The 19,344-nt window shown below is 53.2% G+C and overlaps 4 protein-coding genes and 1 non-coding gene across 6 annotated transcripts; 1 reads left to right on the forward strand and 4 right to left on the reverse strand.

Moving 5' to 3' along the window:
• Nucleotides 1–7: 7 nt before the first annotated feature.
• On the reverse strand, nucleotides 8–79 carry Trnad-guc (transfer RNA aspartic acid (anticodon GUC)). The gene has a single exon. It is a non-coding gene; the product is annotated as a tRNA-Asp (tRNA).
• LOC120961589 (uncharacterized) lies at nucleotides 19–11,262 on the reverse strand. The gene is made up of 10 exons (XM_040385400.2): nucleotides 10,620–11,262; nucleotides 9,482–9,678; nucleotides 8,209–9,400; nucleotides 7,724–8,117; nucleotides 7,425–7,644; nucleotides 7,116–7,344; nucleotides 6,071–7,044; nucleotides 1,360–1,671; nucleotides 1,038–1,278; nucleotides 19–965 (listed from the first exon to the last, which is right to left on the reverse strand). Exons 1-10 carry the CDS (start codon nucleotides 10,669–10,671, stop codon nucleotides 478–480), a joined length of 4,299 nt encoding a protein of 1,432 aa, XP_040241334.2. The 5' UTR covers nucleotides 10,672–11,262; the 3' UTR covers nucleotides 19–477.
• LOC120961595 (arginine kinase-like) lies at nucleotides 1,918–4,078 on the forward strand. The gene is made up of 3 exons (XM_040385422.2): nucleotides 1,918–2,285; nucleotides 2,384–3,359; nucleotides 3,442–4,078. The coding sequence occupies exons 1-3, from the start codon at nucleotides 2,277–2,279 to the stop codon at nucleotides 3,846–3,848; spliced, it is 1,392 nt and encodes a 463-aa protein (XP_040241356.2). The 5' UTR covers nucleotides 1,918–2,276; the 3' UTR covers nucleotides 3,849–4,078.
• Nucleotides 11,263–11,970: 708 nt separating the features above from the next.
• LOC120961593 (intron Large complex component GCFC2) lies at nucleotides 11,971–17,256 on the reverse strand. Of its 2 annotated transcripts, XM_040385415.2 has the most exons (8): nucleotides 16,629–17,256; nucleotides 15,731–16,071; nucleotides 14,558–14,822; nucleotides 14,311–14,487; nucleotides 13,517–14,230; nucleotides 12,697–13,432; nucleotides 12,283–12,606; nucleotides 11,971–12,200 (listed from the first exon to the last, which is right to left on the reverse strand). In XM_040385415.2, exons 1-8 carry the CDS (start codon nucleotides 16,966–16,968, stop codon nucleotides 12,143–12,145), a joined length of 2,955 nt encoding a protein of 984 aa, XP_040241349.2. In that variant the 5' UTR covers nucleotides 16,969–17,256; the 3' UTR covers nucleotides 11,971–12,142. The 2 variants fall into 2 exon arrangements, with proteins under 2 accessions (XP_040241349.2, XP_040241351.2); XM_040385417.2 differs by lacking the exon at nucleotides 16,629–17,256 and having other exon boundaries at nucleotides 15,726–15,817.
• A 215-nt stretch (nucleotides 17,257–17,471) lies between these two features.
• LOC120961597 (dihydroorotate dehydrogenase (quinone), mitochondrial) lies at nucleotides 17,472–19,097 on the reverse strand. Its single transcript, XM_040385426.2, has 2 exons — nucleotides 18,823–19,097; nucleotides 17,472–18,723 (listed from the first exon to the last, which is right to left on the reverse strand). Exons 1-2 carry the CDS (start codon nucleotides 18,847–18,849, stop codon nucleotides 17,554–17,556), a joined length of 1,197 nt encoding a protein of 398 aa, XP_040241360.2. The 5' UTR covers nucleotides 18,850–19,097; the 3' UTR covers nucleotides 17,472–17,553.
• Between the last annotated feature and the right edge of the window lie 247 nt (nucleotides 19,098–19,344).

The following is a 19,344-nucleotide window of genomic DNA, read 5'->3' on the forward strand; positions in this document are numbered from 1 at the left end:
TTTTCCTCTCCCCGACGGGGAATCGAACCCCGGTCTCCCGCGTGACAGGCGGGGATACTGACCACTATACTATCGAGGACGTTGCGTGAGGCGCCGTTACATGCGTATTTCAACCACGGCCGAATACTTTAATCCGTGCACGCATATTCGCACATGATGCTGGATTTAAAATCAGTGAAACCTTTATCGGGTATTTTAAAAAGCTCCTTTTTTATTATCATTCACTAGCACTCTAACATACACAGAGACACAAAACCATATGCTTACATGCGCTGGTTTTATGTTTACCTAATATGCTACGCTTGCGTTGCACATGCACACGGCTTTATGCACCCACAGCCGTCGCGCGTATAGTGAGAGACCAACATGGGGGGGGGAGGCCGGCCGATAATGTTGCTGTGGTAATGGTAATCCCCTGTAAACCTCAGTCCTAACGAGACACACACACACACTCTCTCTCTCTTTCTCTGTCTCTGTCTACTCGCGATCACTGCACAGCCCGCACATTTGGCCCTTGTGGACGGTCGGCAGCAGCAGATTGACTATGCCCGCCGGTCCGTACTGTACGACCGCACCGTTCAGCTGGTTCTCCACCACCAGCACACCCTCCCGATCGATGTACACCCGGAAGTCGTAGAACTCATCGTCCGGCGGGTACTGGTACACGATATTGCGCAGATCGATCAGCTGCTCATCGTTAATGTTAACCGTCATCGTGGGCGAGCTGTTGCTGCTGGCGTTGTAACTATTGCCACCCGGCTCGTAGATCAGATAGTTGCCGCCGGTGTAGATCTGCACACCCTTCTGGTCGTCCAGCACAAACACGGCCATCTTCGGGGTGAGCGAGCAGTCGGCGGTCAGCAGGAAGCTATCGCGCACCCGGTACTCGTCCCGTACCTCGTTCGTCAGCTGCAGGACGCGATCGTTGAACGTGGTCAGCTTGTCGTAGATCAGGCTGCACACACCTGCGGGAAGTGAAGAAAGGTGTATTAGCATCGGAGCACAGCAGGCCACGGCAAATCAAACGCGCCACTTACTGAGAAACCCGTACTCGATCCGTGACGTGTAGGAATGCTGCATCTTGACGTTGTGATAGAAGCGCGAAGGGAACCAGATGGTGCCACCGTTGATTTGAATCTCTGTATCATTCGACCACTGCATCACCCGGGCCTGCACATCGATGTGGTCGGTCATGTTGAGCGTTTGTACGCGCCCGGGCACAACGGCCGAGACGGCATGGTCCAACCGGTGCAGCAGCATATCAATCCACGACGGAAGCTACAACAAAATTTAAAGCAATTTCATTTAAAATCAAACTATTCGCGCGATATCCCATTCATCCTTCTGTTTTTCGCCAACCTTAGTGAACTTCAGGTGTGCATCCAGCCCGGTTACGGTGGTCAGCGGGCTGAACCGATTTGCGCGACACTCCCCGGAGAACGGTGGTGGCGTCAGGCGCAGAATCTCCTTCGGGCAGCTGCGATCCTTGGTGTCCAGTGCGCGGTAGATGCGCTCAACGTACTCGGGCAGATGGTACGACACATTGAACGCAATCCGTGGCTCCTTGGGGCACTGTTTCGGTACCCGAGTTTCACCAAACACCACCTCGCCGGTAAGCTCGAACGGTCGCTGCAGAAACACCAGCGGTCGATAATCCGCCGAAAAGCACATCTGAAACGAAATCAAAAAAAGGAAAAGTTTAGAAAACGGCGCGCACACCATAGAACGACCATGCCCAGCTCCCCACTGCAGAGGGAGACTTTATGCGGGAGAGGGGGGGGGGGGGGGGGGCATTAGAACCTGCCCATTGCGGGTTTTCCTTCGCGGGAGTAAGCCCTGCATCACCATGGTAACAGAATTGTTTGGTTGCTGCCTGTTGGTAGCGCTACCGTCCTCGTCTTTCACCAGAGGAGCCACTTTCGCTTTTCTAGCGCTCGTGTGCACTGCTTGGGCTCAGTAGACATTGCTATGTTTGTCGCATCGCTCATTCAAGGTGAAACTATCCAACGAGCAGGGTGCAAATCGTGATACACTGGAAAACTGAAACCGTCTAAATTTGCAGTGAACTTTAGTGAGAGAGAGTAAAGTAAAAAGGATTTTGGAACCATAACCCGAGACAGGCATTCCACACACACACACACATACGCTTGAAGAGGACGGTAAGGATCCCATTTCATCGAACGAGAGAGAAGTGTGCACTTCACTGGAAAGCCCTACAAGAGGTCATCCCGTCCGGAGAAGTATTGAAAAAAAAAGAAATCCATTCAAACAATACAATGGCTTCGGTAAGTGGAAATTGGGAGTCCCTTTTTCCCCCTCTATGGCCACAGCTTGGGTTTTTAACCACAACCTCTTTTTTCCCTTATCTCGCGCGTGCGGGCAGCTGGACCAGAAGCGTGAAGCGTTCCGCAAGTATCTCGAATCGGCCGGCGCTATCGATTGCCTCAGCAAGGCACTGATACGCCTGTACCAGGAAGACCACAAGCCGGAGGATGCGTGCAAGTTCATCCGCCAGGTGCTGTGCGAGAGCTGCCCCACCGACGAGCAGGTGGCGGAAAGTATGGCCGAACTGGACGAAGCTCGCAAGCGGATACGGCACCTGGAGCGCGAAAATCGAGGCCTACTGCTGAGCGTACGGCGCACCGCGAGCGAAACCAACCTTGCCCTCGACAGTGGGCTGGCGGGACTGGCCGAGGACGAGGCGTGCGATTCGCTGCTCAAGAAGCATCTTACGCCCGAGGTGCTCGAAACGCTCCGGGAGCTGAAAACACCGGCCTTCAAGTCGACGCTGCTCGACTGCGTCCAGTCCGGGCTGAAGAATCGGGACTCGCACGTGGGCGTGTATGCGGCCGACCCGATGGCGTACAGCGTGTTTGGCGCCCTGTTCGATCCGCTGATCGAGGAGTACCATGGAGGGTTCGGGTCGGATGGTCAGCAGCCCGAGCTGAGCTGGGGCGAACCGAGCGAGCTGGAAAATCCGGACCCGGAGGGTCAGTACGTTGTGTCGACCCGGGTACGCTGTGCCCGGTCGGTGGAGGGTATGCCGTTCCATCCGCGCATGCAGGAGGACCAGTACGAGGAGATCTACGACAAGGTGCGGGAAGCCGTGCAGGACCTGCCGGAGGAGTTGCAGGGCGAGCTGCACCTGCTCGCGGCGCTCGATGCCGGCCAGAAGGAGGAGCTGACGGAGGGGCACTATCTGTTCAAGGAGTGTGACCGATTTCTGGACGAGGCACAGGCGAACCGGTTCTTCCCGGCGGGGCGTGCGATCTTTCTGAACGAGAGCAAAACGTTCGTCCTGTGGGTGAATGAGGAGGACCATCTGCGCATCATCTCCATGCAGGAGGGCGCAGATGTTGGTAAGTGTGCACTGGAGGGATTTTGAGAAGCTCCCTTTTCCAAAACATTAATTCTCCACCCGGGGGGGAACTTGTCTTACAGCACAAGTCTATCAACGGTTCATTACCGCGCTGGAGACACTGGGCCAAAAGATACCCTTCCAGCGGGACGAGCGACTCGGCTTTCTCACCTTCTGTCCCACCAATCTCGGCACGGCGATCCGCGCCTCGGTGCACATTCGCCTGCCGAAGCTGAGCGCCGACAAGGCACGGATGGAAGAGGCGGCCGCCACTCACAAGCTGCAGATTCGCGGTGTTCACGGTGAGCATACGGACACCGGTGACGGTGTGCTGGATGTGTCCAACAAGCGACGCCTCGGGCTTACCGAGTTCGAGGCGGTGAAGGAGATGGTGGACGGCGTCAAGGCACTGATCGAGCTGGAGAAGGAGCTCGAGGCTGGCGGAGGTGGTGAAGCCGCCGCAGATGAGGCTCCGGCAGCAGAGGAGTAAGACAGACCCCCTGTGTTTTGTGCCATTAATTGCATCGGCTCCGCTTGCCATATATCCGCTTTAGCTAGACAATTTTGTTTTTGCTGGTACAATCACCAATGTCAGCAGCTGCAGCAGCAGCATAGCCGTGAAACGAAGTTATCTACTGCTTTTAAATCCGAGATTTAGCAGAGATGTAGCAAATTTGTAGACATGAATTAAAAATAAATCATATTTATCGAACCGTTGAATCAAGCCTAATGGAATCATGCAGATTGATTTTTTTTTAAATAATGATAGACCTTCCAATTATCAGTTATTGCCTGTTAACTTAAATACTAAAGAATCAATTTGGTTTCAATAGCCAAAGGTGGAGATGTCAAACTCATTTGACCAGAAGGTGTTGTGATCATAGCAACCTCGCTAGTTTAAACGAAGTGTAGTAGGCTTTATTGAAATAGAGAATAAATCAGTTTGCATTTTCCTTTCGTACGAACAAGAAGTTCCAACAGGTTATGGGTCCAGGATTAGTGGCGATTAAAACGTTTTAACCAAAAGAAAGATTTCGCAAAATGGAACGATTGGGAATTGCAAAACTCAACGGAGGTAATTACAGTGTCTGGAAGACAAAGGTCGAATTCCTCCTTATCCGAAAAGATTTGTGGCAGTATGTGATCAGCGATGGACCAGGTAACACGATGGCCAGTCCCACTACTGAAGCCATCGGAGCAGTATGGAAGAGTGGTGATCAGAAGGCGCGAGCGACAATCGGCCTTTTACTGGAAGATAACCAACTCAACCTAATTAAGGACTGTAAGACGGCTAAAGCGACATGGGAAAAGCTGCGAGGACACTTTTGAATGATGTTTTGACCTATGTCGAATCACTTTGCATTAGGCGCGCACTCATCTACAACGAATAGACAATCGCTTCAAACTAAGGAGTATGAGTATGTAACAACGGCAGGCGATTCCATAATATGGAACATCTGGTCCTGTGTAGAGAGCTCAATACTGCAAGACCTTCCTTGCTTGAAGAAATCGTGATTCGTGATATTCTGGTGACTAAAGGCCATAACCGAGAGCAACAAAACACTACCACCATATCCCATCACACCTAGTAATAGGACGAGCGAGAACACCCCACGCTCCAAACAGCCATAGAACCGCGGACAGCAAAACCTAAATTTATTATTATTACACGTTCAGCCGAGTATGCCACCCGAGATAAGGTTAAAATCTTTTCTTCTTCTTTTAGGTTATTTATAAAGGAAACAAACGTCTTGAAAACAAAATCTGTCGATAGATGGTACATTAAAAATACGGACGAAGTTGTAATAATGTTAATTTAAATTAAACAAAGTTCTTCAATTAATTGAATTGACCTCCGATCGATCAGTACATTAGAAGCCTTGAGCTGAAAATAATGATCCACGACGTTGCCTCATCGACCGTTTGCAATGCTATCACAAGCCAGTATTGAAGCTTTTTGGTGCATAATGTAGGTGCTTTTCAAACGTTTCGTTTAGGTATTGCCTTCTAAGCTACCTTAAGCCAAACGAAACTTACATGAAGAACTAGGGGATCGATCTTATGCTTTCATGAAAAGACGGGTCAGAACGGTGTGAATTTTTCGAGACTTTTGTTCTTAATGAAATTGCGCTCTCTTTTGCACTTCCAACGTATTGAATTGATGGCATTACACTGTTTTTCATCACAAATACAATCGCAGTCCGTAAATGAACAGTATAACAACTAGAGGCAATTTTTAATTTTTAAAAACTACACAGAAGCAAAAGTGAAAAATAAATTTCGGCCTGAAGCGGTAGCGGGATGCACCGAACGACCCCGAGGGCCGCAAGTTTGACCACTCTGTCCAAAGACATCGGCTCCGTATCATCCAACATTCAATATTCTGTGTCGTCGAGTCCTCGAGTCTGCGCTGTCTGGGTGGTATGCACATTTGCACGGATTCCGAACCCTCGTACACAATTAAAAACAATTCGATTGTCCAAGGCGGAGAAATGCAATCCGCGCCGCCCATGGTGTGATGATGCCGGGAGAGAACGGAAGGGTGCGCAAAAAATTGACCCTTCCCTGATTGAGTTTAATTCAATTGAAAAACGAACGAGCGCCCGCGAGACACGTTGATGCGCGCGCTCCAGATTGCTTGCCCTCACAGCATCCCAAAAAATACCTCCCCTCCTCGCATCTTCCCCTATTTCCCCCCCACCCTCCACCTACCTTCCAGTGAGAGCTGTTCCATTCGTGGCGCGTCAGGGAGAAGAAGATCCGGGCCGCCCGGTCACACTTGAAGTTGGTGTACTGCGACACAATGTCCCACTTGTGCAGCACCTTCACCTCGTCGCGGCTTCCCTCCGGCTTCGGGATGGTGTGCGCCAGTATGAGGTTCACGCGCAGCACCTCGTTCTCCGGCACGGCCGGCTGCTTCGAGTAGTTCTGCGTGTCCCACTTGAGCGTACCCTGCAGGAGCGTTTTCTGATCGTTCGCGATCAGCAGCGTCAGATGCTTGTCGCGCCCGATGTGGATCGTGTTCAGCTGGATCAGGCTGACGATGCGCAGCACATTGTTCACCAGCGAGAACGGTGCCTTCGTCAGCACCTTCGCATTGTCCAGTATGTCCGTCTCGAGCATGAACATCACGTTGTCCTTGGTGTAGTCCTGATGCACGCGGGCCAGCAGCTGAATGCCAAGATCGTCGATCCGGTACCCGTACTTGGCGATATCTTCCTCCTTCGGTTCGAGCGTTTCCGCCGCCGACGACCCATTTGCCGGCGTGTTGCGCGTGCGGCTCTTGAGCGAGATCCCACTGGTCATGTTTTCCGGCCGGTAGAAGCTGTAGCTGATCGATTTGCCCGCAATGTCCCACACGATCTCGTTGTTGACCGGTATGTACACCAGGAAGCCCTGCTCGCGGATGGTCGAGTACTCCACATCGTTGATGGGGTTGTAGCTGCGGATCTTTACCACAGCGTACGAGGAGTACCGCACGTCCACCTGGTTGCTGCGGGCCACCTTATCCATCAGCATCATCTGCTGCGTAGTGTTGCCGCGCACCGTCGCCAGCACGGTGTTCTCGATCAGTATGTCGGCCGGCGTACCGAGCAGCGTCGGCAACGCGTACTTGATCATGAACGGGCGGCGCACGATCTGCATGTTCACGTGGCTGTCCCGCAGCAGATTGATGCGATTGATGACTTTAGGGTTGGAAAATTGTTCATAGGATCACATTAGAAAGCCCTAGCCCCACCCAATACGTTGTACTTACTGTTGCCATCGGTAAGATTGTGAAACGTCGTTTGATTCAGATGGTAGCACAGTACGGCCTTGCCCTCAAACTGCACGATAAACTCAAAGTGCAGCGGCGTCGGGCTGATGGTGGACAGCTTCATCGTCTTCAGAATGCTGCTCAGCCGATCGAGCCGAAGGTGGCTCGAGTTGAACGTGGTCAGCCGGTTGATGACGGCATCACTCAGTCCCCGTGCCTTAATGTACAGCTGTGAAGTTGAATCGGAAAACAAGACGGAAACATTACACATGTGCTGGTATTTCGCACTGCTTTCCTCCCGGAACCTACTCCCAGCTGGCCTGTGAACCGCCCGAGCGCTTCCGTGTCGAACTTGAGCGATGCAATCATCGGCAGATCCGTCTGGTGGCTACCGATCAGCATCGTCTGCAGCATCGAGCCGATGTGGAACTTGCGGTCCCGGTAGTCGAACAGATAGTTCCCGGTGACCCAGTACTTGGGTGCGGGTGCATCCGGCAGCTGGCGGGTCATGTAGGCGAGCAGCAGTTTGCTGTGGAGGGAGATTGTGCGTGGTTTTTAAAAAGGGTGATCCTTCGACTGCTCCTGGATCACGTTCCGCCATGACTTACAGATGCTGGTAGCACGGGTAGGTCGTCTCGGAGATGCTCAGCACGGTCGTGCGGTAGAAGTTGATCATGTGCGGATCGTTCTCCGTCTTGATCACGCTGTACAGGCCCAGCAACCGGCCCGGCGTTGGGTTGGAGAACAGCAGCATGGTAAAGGCGGCTACCCGCAGCTGCAGCGGGCTGGTGCGCGAGTGAAAGATTGGCCAGTACGTCTCGTACACCTGGTTCGGGCGGAGATGGGCGGTGGGCAGCAGTGCCAGCATCGCCAGAAAGCGAATGTCCGTGTTTTGTGGATAGTCGGCACGAATGATTGGATCCAGATATTCGGCCACGTTTTCCAGCTGCAGATTGCCTAACCCTTCGAGATAGAGCATTTGCTGCTCGTACTCGAAGCTGTCTGTGTGTTGGAGGAAAAAAGAAGAAAAGAAGAAGAAGAAGGAAACATTTCTAAACGGTCCAAAAAAATGATGATGCCTTCTCGCACTCACTCAGAAACAGATCGAAGTACATTTTCACGTACTTCTCGAACGTGTCCGCGGTCAGCTTGCCGGCGACGAACGTGTTGTAGATCATCGTGGCGTAGCTCAGCACGGCCGCATGCTTAATGTCCGGCCGGTCCGCACCCACCTCCAGAAACACCTCGCACTCCTTCACCAGCTCCGGCGACGGTTCGGCCATGTAGAACGGGAGCGAAATCAGCAGCTGCACCGCCGTCATCGGGTTGACCTGCTTGTTCATGATCAGATCACGCGTCAGCAGTATCGTCGAGGTCGTCCCGGTGCGCGGCACTATCTCGAGAAAGATGTTCCGGGCCGTCTCCTGCCGATAGGACGTGCCGAGATCGATCTCCTCGTACAGCTGCTTCAGCGTTTCCAGATCCATCGTGCCCATCAGCCGGATGATTTCCGACACCGTCTCGTCGTACGGTTCCTTCAGCTTGTTGTCGACCGTCTCGAGATTGTCCGCCATCGCGTTCAGCAGGCTGGCGGTCCGCTTGATTAGCTTCTCCTTCGACTTCGGGCTGCGGCCACCGGTCGCCTCCAGATCGGGACTGTCGAACAGGATCGGGCTGAACAGCAGCGCCATCCCGCTGACGATGTCCACTACCGGCCGGCCCGGGGGCCCGTCCTCCAGCACCTGGTGCCGGTCGTACCGCAGCACGACGCGCGAGTACAGGAACTGCGGATAGTACGACTCGAGCGTCCGTATGTTGGTGCGCATCGTGCCGTCCAGCTCGGTCAGCATGTACCGGTACGATTCGATCTTGCGCAGCTTGTAGTTGGCGATGCGGGACGTGATCGCCTGCGGCTGCTTGTTCGGGATGCAGTGGTTCTGCGGGATGTTGCTGCGCGTCAGGTAGATCGCACCGCGATAGATCGTGCACCGGTCCATGCCGTACGTTTTCGAGATCTCGTACACGTTCGACTTGTTCACCACGAAGTACTCGGTCGGGCAGCTGCCGAAGATGCCCTGCTCGTCGACGACGTACGCACCCGGCCCGTCGCCGTGCGCCTGCAGCAGCGAGGCCAGCGCGCGCTTGATGTTGGCCGACCAGATCGGCTCGTTCAGCTTGAACTGTATGCTCAGGATCGTATCGTTCGCGATCGCTATGCGGAACGGTTGCAGGAGGGCCGACACATCGCCCTCGCTTTGCGGTATGTGGTGGCGATCGAGCTCGATCTGCCGGGTGGCGTTAGGACGTTAGTAGGACTCAGTGCTGCTAGCTGACCATTGTGGAATGCGATAGATAATGATGCTTACCTGAGCGGCGAGATTCTTGGCATCGTACCGATGGACGCGCAGGTACCCGTTCAGATACCACATGTAGTTGTCGGTCGCGTGCACATCCGGCACTAGCGTTACGTCCGTTTCCAGCCGGTATCGGATGTCATAGTTCGGAGGGAAAATATCGAACGCATCGCAACGATCGATTAGAGCCGGCGACAGTGCAAGCAGAACTGAAAGGAGAAGCAAAAGGAGAGCGATGGGGCAAAGACCGAATTTTAGAATCAAGCTTTAGCATCACTTAAACGATAAGAGAGTGCGCGGGAGTGCAATTTCCGAGAATATGGAAATGAAAATTCCCACGAAGGGCCACGGTAGATGAGGCACCAATCACGTGGCAAACAAATAACACCGCTTCGGAACGGAAATACCATTTCGCAGCACAATTTTGAGTCGCGGCAACAGCAAAGGTGGAAGTTGCGCAAGCGCTGAAGCAAACTCCGCGATAAGCATATCCTTTCGCACGGACTGCAATGGTGACGCATCCAGTAGAAATAAGAACATGGACAGAATGCTACTACAACCGAAAAAAACATTCCAACGATAACGTGTTGCTCTACTCTGCTTCAACAACACACATTGGGAGCTCTCTCTCTCCCTCTCGTGCGTAACGGTCGTTTGCGCAGCCAGCAGAAGAAGCTAGTCAGTCCGCGCCGTCTTGGCCAACCCTGGGAAAACAATTAAGCGCGCCCGGCAAAGGTCAACGACGATCACGATCACGAGACTGTGAGGGCGCAAAGGCAAGAAACGCTAACGAAAGGAAGGCTCGCTCGCTGTAACATGCCTCCGTATCACTATCATCGGGCTTTGCTGCTTCTTCATCTTCTCCCCCCCATCCCCGAAACGGTGAGGACGCGAGGGCTTGGAATGATGATGTGCAAATGCATTTTTGTGCCACAAATTCCGTAGTGGTGACCGAAGGCGCGCGATAAGCCACTATCATCATCCGTCAGCGTCAGGCGGGGCCGTGACGGCGGAGTGTGTTGACCGACCGGGTGGGCCGGCTTTTTTTTCGTTTCCTTACGCGTCTTCGCTTTTCTTCGCCGTTTGGCCCGGAACCGGAAAATCGTTATCGTTGGGAAGCGGAGCAGGAATTTCGGAAGTGGTTACTAACCCCACACTACCACCGGAAGTGGTCGATTGGCCGGAGCCGAAGTGCCGCGCATCCTTGCCGCCACCGACACACACACCGACAGACAGTTTTTCTGGCTTTATAACAGTACTGACTACTGATCACAATAATCGCAATGGTTTGTCACTGCTGTTAACACCACTCACGAAAGTCGTTTGTAGGAATCGTCGTTCGAAAGCTGATTCATTAATAAACGACAGCGAAATTACACATCATCTTGCACTGGATGGCACACGCTTGCCACACGCTCAACACATCACCACATGCTTCTCTGGCAGCCGAATCAGTCCGTGCTGGACGAGCGTCGCGGCATTACTGACGACCAGCATCGATCGGCTTGGTTTTATCCAGCTTCGCGGCGCCCGGGACAGTTCTGTGTGTGAGCGCGCGCGTTTGTCAATTGAACAATCTCTGGACGCGTCGGCGACGACCGCGGTCACTTAACCGCACACACACACACACATACACACAAATACGGTCCGATCGGTGACGTCGGTGACCCCAGCGCGGTGTCATACGACACAGTAGTAACCGACGGATGGCGATCAACGTTTCGCGTTCAGGCTCGGCGTATAGGACATCTGACTTGCGTCTTCACGCTCCCAGCCCGTTGGAGGAACTGGCGCTACACGCTGCGCTGTGCTCTGCACGATGTAGGCCCGATCCTGGAATGGTAAACACATAGCATGGTCGTGTCGTGCGCGGCAGAGACCGTTGATAAGCTCTTGTCGGTCCGTTTGTTTTAGTGTGGTCCTTCGGGCCGGGCACAGCACAGCAATCGCGCAAAAAGGCGTCGTGCGACCCACAGACCCGCGTGACGAATGATGATGCAACCATTTACACAGCGGGGAGTGAGAGAGAGAGAGAGGCAACATTAAAATAAAAGACAAGGAATGTGCCCCGGGTGCGAGTGAAATGGAGGGAAAAAATGGTTGATTGAAAACAGATTGGGGCCTACTGGACCGCGCACGCAGCAGGGTCAATGCAATCGGCACTTTTCGGGAGTCTCGTGATTCGTTAAGCTATCTGGCGGCCAATTTAATGTGGCGGCTATTTATAGCACGTATTCGGGTGTCGGTGTAGCCCACCGGCAAGGACGACGGAAGACGCATGAAAACGGACCGGCACGACGCCACGCCAAGATGGTCAAACCAAATGACATCATCGACGGCATTGCAGTTGATTAACATCATTTAACAGCTTTTGGCCCTTGGCTTAAAAGGCGGGAAGGCGGCAGTGTTCGGCGTGTCCTTTTTTCGTATTTACTTCTTCGCTGACATTCTGCCATTTTCTGTTTTGTTTCGGAATTATTCTTCGCTCACGCCGTGTCATCTTTCATTTCCATTTTAAAACGATCGGGAGCACTTTATTTGCTTTCTTCATTCATCCGCGTATTGCTAGAAACAGTGATCAGAAAAAACGGCTTTCCAAACGGGATGCAAGTGTTTGTTGTGAAGCACCACTTCGCTTCGCGTTTGCTTCAGCTGCCCACCGGCAAACGAGCACTACGTCGCAGTCACGTGCAAGCTTGTTAGAATTTTGCGTATCTGTTCGGCAAGTTCGCTGCAAAAAAAGGGGGAAAAACGAGGAAAGGACACATTTACTGCAAACCATCGGCACTGTTTAACCTTCCACACCGACTTACCCATTCGGAGGAAGGGCAGGATCGAGCTGAGATTGCAGATGCCGCAGCATGGTGACGAACTGATCCATGCCCTGCACCACCGATGCGCCCGGATTGAGCCAGACGCGCGGCAGGGTGTACACGATCGTGGACGCTTTGCCGACCGCGTCCACCGGCGAGCAGACGCGCATCCCGTTCAGCAGGTAGCGATTCAGCAGCGAACCGATCGCGAGATCTTTCAGTGCCGCATCGGCTAGAATCCCTTGCCAGCTGGTGATGTTGCGCAGCAGCTTCAGGCCGCTGCAGAACTGGCGCTGAAAGAAGGACGACCTCGCTTCCTGCGCTCTGGAAAAAAGGAGAGAGAGAGAGAGAGAGAGCTGTGAGGATCACGGCCCAGAGCACGATCGCGATCGGCTGATCCGCCACACTACTTACTGCTTCGGAAAGATTGGAATAAACACATCATTGTCGATCGACTGTTTCAGCTTGTCGAGGATCGCCTGGAAGAGCACCCGGAGCGGCCGGCAGCCGCTCCGGAGCGATGGGTAGTCGCGCACGAACCGCTTCAGCAGCCGCACCAGCCGGAAGGTTTGCGTCGTCGACAGCGGATCCCAGTACTGCTCAACCAGCGCGGTCAGCTTGGGCAGGAATATTTTCTCCACCAGCGTCGGTATGAGCCGTACGTCCGGATCGGCCGCGAGTGCCGCCTCCGTCGTGGCCGAGCAGCCGTACTGGGCGGCCGTGCGGTACCACTTTTCGTTCTCTAGCTCGACCAGCGCATCCATCGTCATCGGGTTCCAGCACACGTGCTCGAGGCGGATCAGCGGGCCGAGAATCTTGGGCAGGCAGAGGCTCATGTACGCGTCGCTGTACGCGGGCAGGTCGTGCTCGCGCCACTGCTCGAACCGCTCCAGTATGCCGCCGACCTCGCCGTACTCTTCGGCCGCGTCGGCAAAGATGTCGCGCGCCTCCAGCTCGATCGCCTGCAGGGCGGACCGGTAGCGCGCTGCGTCCATGTCGGGGATTTCGTCGTCGCTCGACATGCCGTCGAAGTGGCTTTCGGCCGTTTCGTTCTTTTCGCGATCGCGCCGCCGCCGCGTTCGGCGACCCTCCCGCTCGGCGGCCCTTCGCACACGCTCCTGATCCTCTGGACCGGCCCGTTTGACCATTTCTGTTGGAGCGAAAGAAACAAAAGGATCGTAAATAGTAAAGTGTATCTTTGGTCTGCAACGTCCCGCAGCAGCACGACACTTACTGTTTGCGTCCGTGACCTCCTTCACCTGGTCGCGCATATCCTGCCGGCGTCGCTCGATCAGCATGCCGGAATGTTTCCCCATCAGGGCGAGCGCCCGCTGCTCGAGTGCCGTTACCAGCGGTACCTTCTCGTTCAGACACTCGACCAGATCGGACACGTAGCAACGGAACTCCTGATAGAACCGGTACTTGGCCGCCGCAACCGGTGCCCGCTGCTCGCACGCCCGATAATCCATCTGCAGCAGCTTCACCTCCTGCGTGATGTGTTCGATGTCTTCGTCGTGCTTTCGGTTCAAATCGGCCGTCGTACGGTGCCGTTCGGTTAGCTGTGCCAGGATTTGCTGCGGCATCCGCGGACCGGTCGGTTTCGTGTCGGAAGATTTGCTGCCGGCATTGCTGGACGCATTCGTGGTACGCTTGCTGCCAGCGCCGGTACCGGCCAATCGGATGCCGCTCGACGCTGCGTACGCTTTTTCGAGCAGGGCAGCGGTTGACAGTGCTCGGAACTCGCCAGTTCCATCGTCGCCCGCCCGCTGATCGTCCAGCAGTAGGGTGGATTTGTTCTGGAACGTTTGGCTAAAGCTGCCGCCGATTAAGTACTGCGATATGACGGATTCTTGCTGTGCCGATACGAGCTGTGCCCCGGTGACGCCTTTGCGTATTTGCTGATTTTCCCATTCCTTCGTTTCCACGTCGGAATCTTCCGCATCGGAATCTATTTATTTATAAAAAAGATCAATTAGCATGTGTTTTCTGTCTTTTCGAGTGGGTCGAGCGTTAAATCGACAGTGTTACCTTCACGCTGAACGGCGTAAAACTGTTCCCGCCGTTCCTCGCGCTCTTTGGCACCGGTTATGGCCGACATGTCGATACGGTCGTCATCCTCATCGGACCCATCGCCATCGCCGTCCTCTTGCACGGTTCGCTTTTTGGTCTTGTCCTCCTTCGGCTCCTCGACCGGAATAAATTCGCCTAAAAGAAAGCAACAATAACACATGAGCTCTTCTACTACTTCCATACAATCCCAATCATCCTTCCTTACCTTGTTCACGCGCTTTCTGTCGTCGCTTGCGTGCGGCATGAATCATGGCCGCGTCCGGTATGACACCGTTTTCCAGACACATCTTAAAGTTGTCCTGCGGCTTCGCAAACCGATGATGATGATGCTGGTGCTGCTGCTGCATCCGTCCATCCGTTTCGTCCTCCTCGTTCCCGTCATCCTCCGACGACATATCGTTCCGCCCGGCGCACAGTGCCGCCCGCCCGTTCAGGATCATATTCTCAGGGTCCGATTTCTTGACCACCAGCTTCGCCATCCATCGACATCAACCGGTAACGGTGGGGGAGAGGGGTGTGATTTCCGGGATGCATAAGAGTAGGTGGGGAAGGAGAGCCAAGGGCCCAGCAAAATACAAGCAAAACCGGAAAGTACCGAGTATTAGCAGAAATCTTAAAATGGCCATCTTTTCAAATGGTGGGTTCGCAAGACGCAAGGTAGACAACAAGGCGACGAGCCAAAGAGAGAGAGAGAGAAAGCGAGAAAGAGATAAAGAGTGGGGATTTTGAGGGGGTGAAAAAGCGGTGCAAATGGAAATCCTGTCACGTCGTTTTGAGAATCATTTCACCGATCGCGCGTGGTAATGATGCTGGTATGGATGTAACGGGGTCAGGGTGCAGTTAAGGGGAAAGATGGGATCGATTTAAATTTGCAGGACACAATTAACGAGCTTTGCCCATCGCGCACTCGGTAAGCTACACTTGCTGTGGTTTTGGTTTTTGCTTTGTAAACTAACAGATCCATTTGCGAAATAAAATAAAAATCCAATCAAAAAGTGGTGTAAAATATTTGCATTGACTCCGCTTCAAAGCAAATCGTAGCCCAATCGATCATTACAGTTTACCAATCGAACTAAACACGATGAATTCCGGCGAAGGGCACAATTCAATTAAAAAAAGCAAGGAACAAGGAACGTACAGCCGAAATAATTAAAACCAAAAACCGTAACTAAAGACGATGCGAACTAAACTGAATGCGAAGCACACATTTCTTGTTCTCGCTTGTAGCTTGCTTCATTGCTCCTTCATCTTCTAGCTTTTTGTTCGCGTATGTTTTGGGAGTGTTTTCGAACAAACTTAAAGATACTATTTGTTTTTTTTTGTTTAAATACAACTTAAAAGAAAAGAGTAGTAGAAAATTGAATAATAATAACCTTACCACAAAGTCGTCTGTGCGTATTTCTGTTTGGATATTAGAGCTAGAATTTTCACACTTTTCTCTTTTTATCTTATCATTACTGTCGGCGGTACCACCGTGAGCCGACGAGCCCGCCACGCTCGATGCCGACGATGAAGGCTGCTTTCGGTGCGGTGCGCTCGTTGGTTTGGCCTGGTCCACTGCACCCGCTCCACCGGACGCTGATCCTGGCGCCGGTCCGGCCAGTCCGCTGCCGTTGCCCTTTTCCATGTGCCGCTTCCGGCGCCGTTCCTTGTCGAGCGTTTTCATCACCTTCTTGCTGTGGGAGGACTTTTTCACTTGGAAAACTTCGCCGCCCTCCTCTGTGTGCGGTGTGAGCGAGGGGATGGGTACGGAAAATAAAGAGAAAGAAGAAGAAAGACGGACGGAAAGAAGAAAAAAAAGTGCCATTAAATGCGTCCCTTGCGGTTGCGGATCGAGGGGGGTGGGGAAGCTGCACGACGGAAACTGCGGTTTTAAATAATAGCAAAAAATAAACATCCGTCCTGCAATTTGGCGTTTTCGCATTTCGGCAAACAAACACACACACACACACACTCTCTTCTGGGCAGTGAGGGGACATCCACTGCAACAATTTCGCATATTTCTTCTACTCAATGCTGGACAAATTAAACACACACTTTCAGTGCATTTTTCGCCACCATTTTCTTCTTGGCTTTGGGAAACACTACTGGGAAGCGCTTTCCCTCTTCCTTCTTCGATCTAATTGTGGTCGATCTTGCTCCACTCACGCAAAAACACTATTGCGCACCACTGCCACCGGGGGGGACGATGGGCTATAATGCTTCATTTTTGGGCTACGCGTGTACGCGTGTGTTTCTTAGGTACGTGAAGAGCTAAATTAGAGGCTTTTTGTTACCTTCGTCGTCGAAACTAAGCAAAGAGGGTTTGGTGCTCGGGTTCGCTTTCAACGACGAGCCCTTCGAGCCAGAGTCCGCCGCAGCACGGTGCTCTTTTCGCTTGGATGAGGAGGAGGACGGTGCGACCGATGCCGTCGCTACCGCCGGACCTTCCGGCACGGGGTCAACGTCCATCGGTGTGGACCGGTCGACGCTGGTACCGTTTTGTGTCCCGTTGCCGGCACCGTTCGGGTGGCCCGAATCCTTCGCCGACGAGCCGTGGTTTTCCTCGTCCTCATCATCGTAGCCGCTGAAAACGCGCCGCTGGATGGGCTTTTTGGGCTTGCGAAAGAGCGACATCGCACCGTCGCACCCCGTCTACGCACTGCTGTGTACTGTGTGCTGCTGCTGCTGTTGTTGTTGTTGTTGCTGCTGTGTCTGGTGTGTGTGTACGTTTCGCGAGGGTTACTGAATCGTCACCATTGCACAAACACCGTTCCAGTCAGCGGAACAGAAAGCCAAATGGAAAGAAACACTTTTTCCCAACTTTTCACGCAAAATAGAATGGAAATGTTGAATCAAAACACGCCAGACGGAGTAGCGTTGCCCTTGCTACGGCGAGAGGAAAATTTTCATTGCCCCCCTTTTGACAGTTGCTATTTGACGCATTGCTGAAGGAGTGTGAAAAGGAGAGCAATAGTCGGCACCAATGAGCGAAAGAAACAACTACTACTACCGTTCTGCAGTGAAGTTTAACGCGTTTATCATCCACGGTTGAGTGCTTCATATTTCCGCGTGGAAAAATAAAACTAAAAAAAAAAAATGGGCAAAACAAAACAAGAGAAAAAAAAAACACCGGCTGATTTCGCAACTATATACAATACACAGATATATTTCGACTCGACTTTTGTAGCTTACACTAATTCCTGAGGAGCACATCACATTTTATGCTAAATATTTGTCCACGCCCTTGCCGACGGCGTCCTGCACGCTGGCGTAACCGTTCGCTTCCAGCAGGCGGTCCAGCTCGCGCTTAATTTTCGGCACCACCGGCGGCCCGTGAAAGATGAAAGACGTGTACAGCTGGACCGCGCTCGCGCCCGCCTCAATCTTCTCGAACGCATCCTCGCCGGTAAAAATGCCACCCACGCCAATGATCGGTATCTTGCCCTCGGTCAGCTTGTACACCCGGGCGATCATCGCCGTCGACCGGTGCTTCAGCGGCGGTCCGCTCAATCCACCGAGCTGGCCGGCATTGACGCTTCGCAGCGTAGCCGGCCGGTCGATCGTCGTGTTCGACACGATCAGCCCGTCCACCGCGCACGCTTTCGCCCGCACCACGTCCACGATCTCGCGCAGATCCTCCTCCGACAGGTCCGGCGCCAGCTTCAACAGTATCGGGCGCTGCTCATTTGCCGGCAGGCTGGCACGTGCCTTCAGCACCTCCGTCAGCAACGTTTGCAGTGTGCTCTTGCTTTGCATCGTCCGCAGCCCGGGCGTGTTGGGGCTGCTCACGTTAATCACCAGATAGTCGGCCAACGTCCCGAACCGCTTCACGCCCTGCACGTAGTCGGCGATCGCATCCAGCGACAGCTTGTTCTTGCCCAGATTGATCCCGAGGGCGACACGCTGGTCCGGTGGCTGCTGTTCGCGGCACTCCCGCAACCGTTCGTACACCACGTCGTGGCCCTCGCTGTTGAACCCGTACCGATTGACGATCGCTTTGTCCTCGTTCAGGCGAAAGATGCGCGGTCTCGCATTGCCCGGCTGCGGTTCGGGCGTGACCGAGCCGATCTCCACAAACCCGAACCCGATCAGCTGCAGCCCCTGGACGGCTTCGCCGTGCTTGTCGAACCCGGCCGCAATGCCGATCGGGTTGCTGAACGCCATGCCGAGCAGCCGGGTGCGCAACCGGTCCGTGTCCTGGTACGGTGGGCGGAACAGCTTCCACTTGACGCCCAGCACCGCCAGATCGTGGGCCGTTTCCGGCGGTATCAGCCGGACGATCGGCATGAACACGTTGTTGTAGAATTTCTCATCGCCCCGGCACACGCTGTACGCGCTGAAGACGCCCGCCGCCAGCCCGGTTACCTTCAGCAAGGAGCGGATTTTATTCTGGAAAGAATACGAAATGCAGAAGTGACACCTTGATATTACACTTTATCAGCGACCTCACGGCAGGGGTCACGCGGAGAAGAGAGGGCGTTCATTTACCGGTGTTCTTACGCGGCATGCACACATGGTTTGATGGCAAGGTTAAATGCAATATTGTTAAGCCAAATTTGTCGGAAAAGGTTCGTTAATTAAAAAAAAAAATGCACTTTACACGGAGGAGCGCTCAAACGAGTCCGTTACCGAACCGGATGATACTTCTTCACTGTTTTGCTTGTTTGTGAATCGTGCAGAAAGTGAAAGTTTCCACGGTGTGCGTGTGCTGTGGGGGGAAATGTGGTGATTTTGTTTACGTTTTGCCATTAATGTCAAACCAATGCGGTGCGCGGGAACACTGTGTGCTGGTAGATCGGATAATGTTGCAAAATGCACATTTATGTTACAAAAAAACGTGTAAATGATCGGATTAAAACCGAAGCATTTAAAACAAAAAAAAGCAAAAGAGTTGGGAAATAAATTTGTTCCACTTTTAACAACAACAAACCGTGCTCAATCCACCTTTGACAGCTCATTTCGAGCCGGCTTGAGCCGAGTGGCGAAGTTGTGTTGTTATTGATACAGCCC

This window comes from Anopheles coluzzii, chromosome 2, assembly GCF_943734685.1.
Source record: "Anopheles coluzzii chromosome 2, AcolN3, whole genome shotgun sequence".
Classification (NCBI taxonomy): Eukaryota; Metazoa; Arthropoda; class Insecta; order Diptera; family Culicidae; genus Anopheles; species Anopheles coluzzii.

Bases quoted from the DNA above. Each gene is read 5' to 3' on its own strand.
- LOC120961595 (XM_040385422.2), top strand. The intron at 3,360-3,441 runs GTAAGTGTGCAC...CTTGTCTTACAG, and splicing joins GCAGGAGGGCGCAGATGTTG to CACAAGTCTATCAACGGTTC.
- LOC120961589 (XM_040385400.2), bottom strand. From the start codon at position 10,671: ATGCGCGGCACTTCGGCTCCGGCCAATCGACCACTTCCGGTGGTAGTG. The intron at 8,118-8,208 runs GTGAGTGCGAGA...TCCAACACACAG, and splicing joins GTACTTCGATCTGTTTCTGA to ACAGCTTCGAGTACGAGCAG. The intron at 7,645-7,723 runs GTAAGTCATGGC...CTCCCTCCACAG, and splicing joins TACCCGTGCTACCAGCATCT to CAAACTGCTGCTCGCCTACA.
- LOC120961593 (XM_040385415.2), bottom strand. From the start codon at position 16,968: ATGTCGCTCTTTCGCAAGCCCAAAAAGCCCATCCAGCGGCGCGTTTTC. The intron at 14,823-15,730 runs GTAAGGTTATTA...TGGATGGCGAAG, and splicing joins TACGCACAGACGACTTTGTG to CTGGTGGTCAAGAAATCGGA. The intron at 13,433-13,516 runs GTAAGTGTCGTG...TCGCTCCAACAG, and splicing joins GGAGGTCACGGACGCAAACA to AAATGGTCAAACGGGCCGGT.
- LOC120961597 (XM_040385426.2), bottom strand. From the start codon at position 18,849: ATGTGTGCATGCCGCGTAAGAACACCG. The intron at 18,724-18,822 runs GTAAATGAACGC...TATTCTTTCCAG, and splicing joins CATGCCGCGTAAGAACACCG to AATAAAATCCGCTCCTTGCT.